General features: G+C 44.8%; 1 protein-coding gene across 7 annotated transcripts in view; it reads left to right on the forward strand.

The window, feature by feature from the left end:
- The window catches only part of LOC137421222 (protein mono-ADP-ribosyltransferase PARP6), a 180,550-nt gene that overhangs the window by 117,724 nt on the left and 50,493 nt on the right, over positions 1-12,333 (forward strand). For all 7 annotated transcript variants that reach the window (XM_078771720.1, XM_068107055.2, XM_068107053.2 and 4 more), the window contains one exon: positions 6,307-6,372. In XM_078771720.1, coding sequence (XP_078627846.1) covers positions 6,307-6,372 — 66 coding nt within the window. The remainder of the gene's footprint in view (positions 1-6,306; positions 6,373-12,333) is intronic.

Genomic DNA, 12,333 nt, shown 5'->3' on the forward strand with positions numbered 1-12,333 from the left:
CAAAATTGGTAGTGAGAGACCCCCGATGTGGTGGGATGGCAAATCCACCATCCTTCCCATGTGGGGGGGCAAAGGAGCAATAGCTTATGGGGTGTATGGCAGTGAAAACTAGCCCGGGTGGGTTAGGATATTGTGTGTAGGGATCTAGAGAAGATGACCTTAGGTAACGTTAAGTTTAGTTAGTGACTGATACCTGTAGTAGGGACGCAGGTAGATTAGTGTGGATGATAATGACGAGGGAGCGCAATAGTTTAAAGGGACGACTGGGAAGCGCAAGTTTCAGAAGGGAGTAGTTAGCTGAGATGATGCCGTGTTTGTGAGAATTGAACAGGTGTGATTGCACAGGTGTGCAACTGGACAGGTGTGTGGAGCAGTGTATGAGTAGTGAGTGTGTGGATCAGCGCGAATGCGCTTGGGGAGAGAAGGGTGCAGGTGGCACCAGGTGTGAGAGCACAGGTGTGCAGGTACAGGTGTGTGGAGAGAGTTGGAGTGAGTGGTACGGAGTGGTGTGCATGGTGCGAAGGTGTGGATGGGGGAAGAGTGGACCCCTTTCACGAGTACCCGGGGCGGGTAGTGTAAGTGTTAGGTAGAGGGTGCAGGTAAATTGTGGTTGGATATTGGCATTTGTGGTGCGGTTGCAGAATGGTGTTGTGAATGGGTGCATTAGTGTTGTGGAAATGGCTGGGCGTGTAGCCTGTTAGTGTGTGTAGTTGGTTGGGCACTCCACCACTGTGAGGATGTCGGCCAGGTGAGGCCGCAGGTGGGCTCTGGGAGCCGGTAGTTGTGAGTGGGTGCCTGAGGATCCCGGGTGTGGATCGGGCAGCCCAGTGCCAGAGAGGGCACGGAGTGGGGAGAGAGCCAGAGGGCCTTCCCCAGGTAGTTAGGTTAGGGTGAGGAGCAGGTAAGCTCGGAGGCAACTGCAGTGGTGGAGGTGTGCAGGTGGGTAGACCCACTGGGAGAGGTACACGCCACAGCCCAGAAATTGTGCGAGGGCACCGGGAGATGAATCGGGGGAGTGAGACCCCAAATTGAAAAGCACCACAGGTTGGCCAATGGGAATTGGTTTTTAGAACCCATAGTGTAAGAGGGCCAATGGTTTGGCCGGAGAAAGACCCCGGGTAGTGTAAAGTTGTTAAAGTCATTTAGGAGATAGTTAGGATTGATGAACCTGTCGCACCATACGCAGCCACTTACCTGAGGTGATGATGATGACTCCACACCTGTGTTTTCTTGGTTTGTAGCAGGAAATGAGATTGCTGTGGATTTGTGAGACGCATCACGACGTGGATGAGACATTGGGGTGATTCCATCTCTCCCTCCCTAGGAGGGACTGATGATGAATTGGTAATGGCAAATTTTGATGTTGAGTTGAAAATGGCAAATTTTGATGAGAGTTGAAAATGGCAAATTTGATTGGTTAGGAGGGAGAGAAGACGAATTTGGTTTATGGGAGGAACGGGGAAGACAGTAGGGATGTTTGTTGATTTGTAAAGTAGATGTTTATGGGTAGTGTTGTGTTTTGTGGATACAGTAAGGGGTAAGGGAGGGGCCATGTAGGTTACCTGGTGGGGGGGGGGGGGCGTACGATAGGAACGTACCTGTCTCACCTGGTTCCCATGTGCCCCCAGTGTGCATCACCTTACATTGCGTGCACTTTTGCGCCCTTACCACCTTACTCACTTGTCTGCTTCTTTTGTCTCCCACCTCCGAGGATCTGGCTTTGGGGTAGAGAGAGAGGAGAGAGAGGTGCTGGCTTCGCAGTTGTGGGCCTGCACTTTCGCTGCTTGCTGCTTGGATCGATACACCATACGGACCGCAATGTTTGTGGCCACCCACAATGGACCGCAGTTCTTTTGCGGCCAAGCACCACCCGTGGAAGGACCTATGGGTCAACGTGGCACCTATGCCAAACAGGTGAACCACTTATAGTTGACACCACTGAAGGCCAAAATACAGAAATGGACGCGGTTGGCGCCTTTCTTTATTTTTGAAAAGAAGTAAGAAGGCCAAGTGCACCACAAGAAGAGCAAGAGACACCTGCAGGGTTAGGGGTTGTCGAATTTATTTTTATTCCAATGAACAATGGTGACTGCACCGATTGGTGGAGGGGTGGTGCTTTTGATGCTCGGGAAGGGTGCTCTGCACGTTATTAAAGGCCGTCGGCCACAGAGCACTCGTGGGTTGGTGTATCGATGCTGGCAAGCGCGCTCTCTCTATGCATAACATCTGCATGTGTCCCTCCAAAAACAGGTCCTGGATCGTAGTGTAAATAGCAGCGTAGTCGTGTAAATAATGCTCCCTACCGGCTGTATGTGTAGTTTGAGAATTCTTTCCGGATTCGGTTATCCTGTGGGTGTGTTTCTGTGAGGAGAAGGGTGCAACGTCGCAGGGGGACATATTTACTCATTTGTGAATATCTGTAAAACTGTCGCACTCAGGGTAGAGTTAATAGTAGAGGGAACTACATTGCGTGCCACACTAAAGTAGGTAAAAATTTATCGGGTCGGGACGCCCCGAGGGTAGAGAAGGGTGCAATGTTGCGAATATGGAATTTGGCCTCCATATCCGCTTGTAAATATTCCCCTATTTCTCCAATACTCCCCAACTTTCCCCAATCCCCCATTCCCTAGTCCCATTGCATGTAAATAACACTCAGTAGAGCCGACCTTCCCCTTATTCCCCCATTAAATGTCGTGCCCAGGTCCACCGCACCACACGTAGACCACTTTCGGACATCTTCCTAGTTATTCTTAATCTATGTCAGTTAAGGACTCGTTTCCATTAATTCTGACTCTTCGTTGCACCAGAATGTGATTATATGGCATCAGTAGTGAGTTTAGGACCTTTCCCATACCTCCTCCCATCTTCTTCCCCGTCTACAACAACAGAGGGGCACGGCGCTGCGCGGGGGGGAGTGTGCGTCCTCCCACCGGCTCGGTTAGCCGCCATCGACAATGCGCTCCAGACAACGCGCTCCAGACCATGCGCTCCACGGGGTTACCACAAAGGGGCTCCTTGTCAGCTCCTCGTCAAGGGCGGAGCCGGTAACCCCCCCGCACGCACCCAATGAGAAGCATCGTGCCGATTCCACGAGGCGGAGCTAACGAGCCGAGGGCGTGTCACTCCCCGCCGGATATACGCGGCCCCGCGCCGGATGTGACGTCAGATGCGCCCCCAGCTTGAGCAGACAAGACGCCATCCGAGCGCTGCGACCTCCCCGCATCTCTGGACCGGACCGAGTCGATTCTGACCTTTGAGCCCAGGTGCACCTGGAGCCATCGCTACCCGCCTGTCCTTTCCATCAATCCCCGTGTGAGTCAGCTTTGTCCCGTTTATCTGTCGTCTGTTGGGAATAATATAAGATTGTGTCTAAGTGCTTGTCTTTCTATGTTGTACCTCTCGTCCCTGTAATCTGGCCTTCCGCACGAATATAATCTCCTCCGGAGGTCTTGAGAACCGTATCCCTGGTGTCGTCATTTTAATCCCAGCCGTGTGTCTGTTCCTTCATTGACCTAGCATCGCGCGACTAGTCAACGTTCGGCTTCGGGTATAATATCGAGTATAATCTTGTGCAGACGTGGTCATCCCAAAACCGCTCGGTGAATAACATCCAAGCCACGTCTGTAACAATATATATATATATATATATATATATATATATATATATATAAATATATATATATATATAGATATATATAGATATATATATATATATATATATATATATATATATATATATATATATATATATATATATATATATATATATATATATATAAATATATATATATATATATATAGATATATATATAGATATATAGATATATATATATATAGATATATATATATAGATATATAGATATATATATATAGATATATAGATATATATATATAGATATATAGATATATATATATATATATATATATATATATATATATATATATATATATATATATATATTATCGCGTGACTCCCCCTTGGTCAATACCGGGGAAATCACGGATAGCCAAAGCCAACTTAAACTTCAAAGGCATTCAGTTCAATTAGCAGATTTCACTATATATACGCGGGAGGAAGAAAGAAGAGGAGGCTGAAGCTTACCTGTCACGTTCGCCGGCAGTTCCAAAGCCTGCAAAGAAAATAACCCACACAAACACGGATTTAGAAATGTACAGAGAAAATAATGAAACGATTTATTACAATGGATGCCGGGACAAGAAAAGTGCGACGATAATAAATAATGTTCCTATATGGAGCGCTCCCACACCAGACTTATAACAGACGAAGGGAAGATAAATAAAAAAAAGAACCGTGCATGTGTGGGTGCACTTAGCTCTGATCAGCGCGTGGGTTACGTCAGGGTCTCGCCAGGGTCTGCAAATAGGTTCGGCCGGCATGCACGCGTGAAAAGCGCATTGGTGGGAACTAGGCCCTGTTGCGCCCGTTCATGCTGTAGCGCTCGCACCAGGCATTGTCACGTGCCACCTCTCCCGTCAGCTGCTTCTCTCAATCCCAGATGCCAAATGAACAGGGGAACGAGGAGACAAGGCCGGCACACAACCACTTGCGCCAAGGTCCAGAACGCCAAGAGGAGAAGAGAATCGTCAGCACACGCAGGCAGGCACCAGAGCAAGCGCTAAAATGTCGGTCTCCTCGTACTTTTAATGTCGGCCTCTTACGTCAGCAGCGCTTCTCCACCAATCCCTGCCGGCCAACCCCACATGTTTAGCTCACCACCACTCACACACAGCCCCGCCTCTCACGTCCTTGATGGTATCTGGCCAACCGGCACGCTGCTTACTGCTCCTCCTTCTTTCTCCAATTGGCTGGTAGCTTCTTGCTTCGTGGCGACCAATCACGAGTCCCCGGGGTGTGTCTGTCGGCCTGCCCGAGTGATGTGTGCTCAACCAGTCGGAGTAATTAGGGGTAGTGTTTGCTCTGGGGTCCTGGTTACTTTATTCTTTATTATTTAGTGCCATAAATGGGGTTTCACACTAGTGTCTATGGTGCGGTGCTATAAGGGACAACGGATAAATCACAAGGTCTCACAAACAGGGGAATTAACAGACTCCCTACACTAGTTAACACGCCCCATTCCTCTTAATAGGGACAAATATACAAGCTTAATCCGAACACACGGTCTAAACAGAACTTATTACATCAAGGTTTCTACACGGCAATTGGAGCATGATATCTACACAAATCTACCTGACTCTACATATCACTCTACCCCACCAACATAACAATATGCAGTCGTGGCCAAAAATATTGGCACCCTTCCATTTTTTTCAAATAATGCACTATTTCTTCCAGAAAACTGTTGAAATTAAAAAATCTTTTGGTATCCACATATGTATTTCTTTGGTTTTCAGTGGATAAAAACAAAAAAGCTGAAAAAATTACTAAATCTTAGCTTATTCCACACAGAAATCCTAAAATGGCCTGGACAATATTATTGGCACCTTTTAGAAGTTGTGAGAAATAATTTGATTTCAAGCAGGTGATTCTCCTTTACTTTGGAATTGAACTCACCGGCGGTGAGTTGTAGGTGCCTGAAATATAAAAATCACTCATTCAACCAGTTTGAAGAGAGAAAAGGAGTTATTCTGCTGTTTTGTGTCACTGTGTGTACCGCAATGAGCATGGAGAAAAGAAAGAAAACCAGAGAATTGTCTGAGGAGGTCAGACACAAGATTGTAGCCAAGCATGGGCAATCTCAAGGCTACAAATCCATCTCCAGAGACCTTGATGTTTCTGTGTCCACCGTACGCAATGTTATCACAAAGTTTACGGCCCATGGCCCTGTAGCCAATATTAACAGTGAAATAAAGAATTGTGTAGACCAAATACTTTTATCAATTTCAACTTATTTTTTGAGAAAATTGTGAGTTATTTGAAAAAAGTGCAATGGTAGCAATATTTTCGGCAATAACTGTATACATATATATGTATACATTTCGGCGACGACTGTATACATATGTAACCCCATCATTGATCCCTCACCCTTGCTGCTCCCATAGGGAGCAGGTGTTTCAGTTGAATATCACCTTTCTTTCTCTTATATGATCTTTTCAAATGTAAAGCTCAAAACCTTTGTCATGTACCATAAAACACATAAGTGATGAGATAAAAGAACGAAGTCACGGTTGTTAATGCTACCATCTTTGAAATAATATCTTTTTATTTCTTTTGTTTTATTTCATCTTTTTTTTTGCTCCTCGTGGTTGAATATGTATATATACTGCAAAGAGAGTTAAATGGAAATGTATTTATTGTAAACGCATTAATTTTTTTATTGTCTGCAGAAGAAAAATTATGAAAGGCTACAGAAAGCTTTGGACAGCATCATGTCAATCAGAGAGATGACGCAAGTAAGTAATTTGAGACGGGTTGTCTTGCAGTGACTGAGAGCTCTCCATGTAACTGCAACTTTGTTTCTTGTCACAGATTAAACTAACTTTGCTCCTAAATCATTGAATACGTGTCTTCATGAAGGCTATTGTTCGTCGCATCGGCAGACGACTTATAAACCATGGATTTTTATTAACTAAAAGCCAATTAGAGTATGGCAACTGCTGTTGGAAGCGACTGAGGTGTTGCTGATGTTTTGACCATTGGCCTGTTGTCAAAACAAAAAAGGTTGTGCTGCTTGAAAGTTTTGTGCATTAGTCCTGCGCTTCAGAGAAGCACAGAACGTGTGAAAGCAATTTCAAGCTTTTTGGCTGTCTTTCAAAATCGGTAGAACTAGAACAGCACTTGGTAGAGAGCATACCTCTGCCAGACTGAAAACTTTACATTTTGTATCCCAATTATAGGCCGGATCTGCATCTGGACCTGAACCAAAATCTAATCGGCTTGTTCTTGTCACCGACCCAACTCATCCACCAGATTTTGTCATAACCCGTCCACAACGTTTTGAAATATCATGTTATATATACACAAAGAATTAAGTTAAGCACCCCCCCGTTTTTTTACAACCTCGCACATTACAAGTTTGTTGTCGTCAAAACAGTGTAATATACCCATGATATTGCTATATTTTCTGGAGAAGTGATATTATGGTCACATAAAAACATAACAATCATGCCGTTTTCAATATTTTATTCTGAATAATTTAAGGTGAAATTTTTTGGGAATTTTAGGCATATTTTCACCTCAATTTAAGTATGGAGCTATAGGTCCATCACGGACAGTGTGGATGACGTTTATGTTTTCTAACGTACAGTCATTGTTCTGAGAAGACCTCTAGCGATCTTTGCGTCAATAACGTGTGTAGGACCCACGTGATCGGATGGAGCAAGGTGCTGTGACAACCATCCCCTGGCCTGCGTACAGTCCTGACCTGAACCCCCTCGAGCACGTTTGGGACATGTTGGGACGACAAATTGCGAAGATGGTCCCTCCAATAGCCAATCTGGATGAATTGGAACGTGCATTACATCGGGAATGGAACAACCTGCCACAGCAACGCATACGACGGCTTACAGGGTCTATGAGACGTAGGGTTGAGTCAGTGATCCGATCACGTGGGTCCTACACACGTTATTGACGCAAAGATCGCTAGAGGTCTTCTCAGAACAATGACTGTACGTTAGAAAACATAAACGTCATCCACACTGTCCGTGATGGACCTATAGCTCCATACTTAAATTGAGGTGAAAATATGCCTAAAATTCCCAAAAAATTTCACCTTAAATTATTCAGAATAAAATATTGAAAACGGCATGATTGTTATGTTTTTATGTGACCATAATATCACTTCTCCAGAAAATATAGCAATATCATGGGTATATTACACTGTTTTGACGACAACAAACTTGTAATGTGCGAGGTTGTAAAAAAACGGGGGGGTGCTTAACTTAATTCTTTGTGTATATGTTGTTATGGATATGGGTTTCGGGGTTTCTCACAAGGGGACTTCTCGGACTCATCCCAAACTCCTTGTCTAGTGGGGCAACTTAGCATAACAATTGTGCATTTTGTGAGGAAAGCACCCAATTTGGCACACTAGTAGACTATCCTATTATGAACAGATTTGGATATTGGGCCATCTCAAATTCAGCCCCTGATGGCTGTGGCAGCCATTTTCCAAAATGACACCTTCAGCTTGTTCCGACGAATTGCATCATCAATTGGCTTGGTCCTTTCCACCAGGCATTCTCTGGTGAAAGCCTGGAACTGCTCTTGGCCAATCTTCTTCACATTCCTGACAGTCTCAACTGCAGCAGGACCTGCAATTTCCTTTGTGTTAAGGACAACCAGATCCATGCTCTCTTCCTCCAAGGGGTTGCCAAGCTCTTCTATGACGCTGACAAGGGCACGGACATCCTTGGCGAAAGAGGTCTGCACACTTGGTGTCTGGTCGTGATGACGTGTGTCCTCTCGCCTCCCCCAGTGTTGATGGCCATCTTGGAACTCTTCTATGGCCCTGGCAACTTCTGGCCTGGCAATCATCCAACGCCGCAGGGCACTTGGGTTGTCAGTGAGGCCGACTGCTCCACCATCTCCTTTGATGCAGGCGTTATTCTGTTCATGCGCCTGGTCGATTGGGATCGAAGAGAACACCTTCTTCGTCTTCTGTACAGTGAAGTTGCCAGCCCTGAATTCTCTGGCTACATCTGGGTGCTTCATTGGGAGTGCAACCATGTCCCTCAGGTGAACAGGGACCCACCTGGCATAGTGTGTGTGGTCTAAGGCATGGAACAATGGGACCAGTTCCGTCAGGGCATCAAGGTACATCGTCAATGAAGCCTGCCGCAGAGAACGCACGTAGACCAGTACCAACATCTCTAGTTCCAGCACAGTTGCCCAGTACTGAAAGTTGGGAATGTCTTCTCCTCTCTGGTGACGCCAGTCTTCGAACTCAGGCAGGTCTTCTGCATCATCAGCATATGTCATACAGTGGCGTTCATACGCACGGTGTTGCAGGATGTGCAGTGCCACTGCAGTGATTTGATGAGCTCTTCTTGTGCGGGTGACGTGGGCAGCTCGCAGGAAGGAGTCGGCCGTCCCTGGCGTTGCAATCTCAGCTTGCAAATCTGCAAAATCTGCAAATCTTGCAAAAGTCAAATCTCTGAATCTGAGATGGCCCAATGTCCAGATCTTTTCATAATATGATAGTCTACTAGTGTGCCAAATTTGGTGCTTTCCTCACAAAATGTACAATTGTTATGCTATATTTAGCTTCGCTGCCGGACTAGTCCTGATATCACCGGCTACAGATAATTCCGCGGTAGTGCTATTTAACGACGAACACCATTTGATACTGTCAAACCTGGCAGGGTCCTCGTTGCTTCACTTGTTACCTTTCCGGTGACTTGGCAATATCAAGGGAGGCTTGCACCCTCGATACATAGTCACGTGAAAAAGTAAGTACACCCCATGTAAAGTTTTGACTTTTTCAACATATTTCAACATACAGCTATTTGATCTTTATTTCAACAATATTGATAGATAAAGGTGATATAATATAACAAATATCATAAAACATTTACATTTTGTAGTCCATTGTATAATTTAAATAAACATAAATGCAAATTTCGCATGTGGAAAAAGTAAGTACACCCCTACATTTATCACTACTTCAAATACCTAAAATTAGAATCAGGTGCACCACCTCATGTGCAAATGATTAGAACATCGTTGGAGAGGATCTTGGAGGAACCTGTCTTATTTAAACCTCAGACATTTAGTTTGGTTTGCTCTTTGTTGTTGAAGTGTGTGGTGTCACCATGCCTAGATCAACGAGCTCTCTGAGGCCTTCAGAAAGAAGGTTATAGATGCCTACGAGTCTGGGAAGGGATTTAAAAAGATCTCCAAACAATTTGAAATCAATCATTCGACTATCCGGGAGATCATCTACAAGTGGAGAAGATTCCAAACAACTGCCAACTTGTTCAGGCCAGGCCGCCCCAGCAAGGTCAGTCCGAGAGCAGACCGCAAGATGCTGAAAGAAGTCTCTAAGAACCCCAGAATGTCATCACGGGACCTACAGGTGGCTCTTGCCACTGTTGATGTCAAAGTGCACGAGTCTACCATGAGAAAGAGGCTGCACAAATTTGATCTACATGGGAGGTGTGCCAGGAGGAAACCTTTGCTGTCCAGAAAGAACATCAGGGCAAGACAAAAGTTTCCCAATGAACACCTCGGCAAAGACCAGCACTTCTGGAACAATGTGCTCTGGGTAGATGAGTCAAAAGTAGCGCTATTAGGCCACAGTACCAGAAGACATGTTTGGCGAAAACCAAAGACAGCATTTGACCACAAGAACCTGATACCAACTGTAAAGCATGGTGGTGGAAATATTATGGTTTGGGGCAGCTTTGCTGCATCAGGGCCTGGGCAGCTCACCATCATAGAATCCACTATGAATTCTTCATTGTATCAGAGGGTGCTTGAGGATAATGTGAGGCCATCTCTCGGAAAGTTGAAGCTCAACCGAAGGTGGACCTTGCACCATGACAATGACCCTAAACATACCAGTAAATCCACCAAGGAATGGCTGAAAAGAAAGAAATTGAGGGTTCTGGAATGGCCAAGTCAAAGCCCGGATCTAAATCCCATCGGGATGTTGTGGGGGGATTTGAAATGAGCTGTGCATGCAAGAAATCCCTGAAACATCGCACAGCTGAAAGAATTCTGCATGGAGGAGTGGGCAAAAATTTCTCCCAGTCGAAGTCAGAGACTGGTAGACAGTTATAAGAAACGCCTACTTGAGGTTGTTTCTGCCAAAGGGGGCAATATCACCTATTAGAGCCAAGGGTGTACTTACTTTTTCCACATGCGAAATTTGCATTTATGTGTTTTTAAATTATACAACGGACTACAAAATGTAAATGTTTCATGATATTTGTTGTATTATATCACCTTTATCTATCAATATTGTTGAAATGAAGATCATATAGCTGTATGTTGAAATATGTTGAAAAAGTCAAAACTTTACATGGGGTGTACTTACTTTTTCCACATGTGAAATTTGCATTTATGTTTATTTAAATTATACAATGGACTACAAAATGTAAATGTTTCTTGATATTTGTTATGTTATATCACCTTTATCTATCAATATTGTTGAAATGAAGATCAAATAGCTGTATGTTGAAATATGTTGAAAAAGTCAAAACTTTACATGGGGTGTACTTACTTTTTCACGTGACTGTATATATATATATATATATATATATATATATATATATCTTCTTCTTCTATCTTCTGTATATATTAAAGAAAGTTTTTGTTTGTTTGTTTGTTTGTCTGTGCAAGCTAATCTCCTGAACGGTGAAAGATAGGAGGAAACCTCTAATTACAAAAAATGTCGGGACGGGCCCCGGGAAGGTTTTAGGCGTGGTGGCGAGACCGGTCGAGGCCCACCTCGGCTGGGCCGGGCCCATTTCACAATTAAAAGCTGAGCTGAATTATAGTAGTCAATCTTCCTCGGCTGCGAGTAAAAGCTGAATTATGGTTGTAAATTCATTCAAAAAGAACCTGGGCAATGCCGGGTGCTTTCGGCTAGTGTGTTTGTGTGTGTATGTGTATATATAACGGAAGGTGGACCTTCGGTTATATATACACATATATAACCGGTTATATATATACATATATATATATATATATATATATATATATATATTCATTCATGCGAATCCCTCCGGTTAATACCAGGGACCCCGGAAGACCAGAACGGCTTTAACGGTGGCGACGACCGATTCGGATTCGGCTATAAAACGCGGGAAGAGGAAGGGAAGAGGAAGCTGTGGCAAAAGCGCTTACCTTCAGCGAACCGACGGCAGCTTCGATCCTGCAGGGAATGAATGAACTCACGAACGCCGAATTAGAATGTACAAAAATAAAGATTTATTCACGGCACCCAATAACAAGGAACGCGACGGTAATCAAATAATGGGCCTAAATTGGGATCCCTCACACCTCACTTCAGAAACGAGACACAGGAATGAATTAATAAAAGAACACGTTCGTCGTGGGATGGTGAATGTGGTGTGTCTTAACTGTCCGTCGTCTTCTCCGTCCAACGCGGCCCCAAACTCCAGCGCGGAGAAATCCTCCGTCCGCCACGCACGCTTCGCTAGGCCCCAAGCCAACGCCCTCTCCGTTCACACATGAGGTCCCGCCCATTCACCACTCCAAGCTCCAGAAGCACTGAGCACCGCTCCAAGCACCACAAGCGAACCGTCAACCCGAAGAAGAGAAGCACAGGGACCAACAGATGTCGTACAGCGCCAATTTGGCTGGTCTCGCGAGATCACGGCGAGGTCACGACTTTTCGAAGCTGCTCCATGCGCTCACGCTTTCGAAGCTAACGCTAAGTGATATTT

This window comes from Myxine glutinosa, chromosome 2 (assembly GCF_964187855.1).
Source record: "Myxine glutinosa chromosome 2, kmMyxGlut1.1, whole genome shotgun sequence".
NCBI classification, from domain to species: Eukaryota; Metazoa; Chordata; class Myxini; order Myxiniformes; family Myxinidae; genus Myxine; species Myxine glutinosa.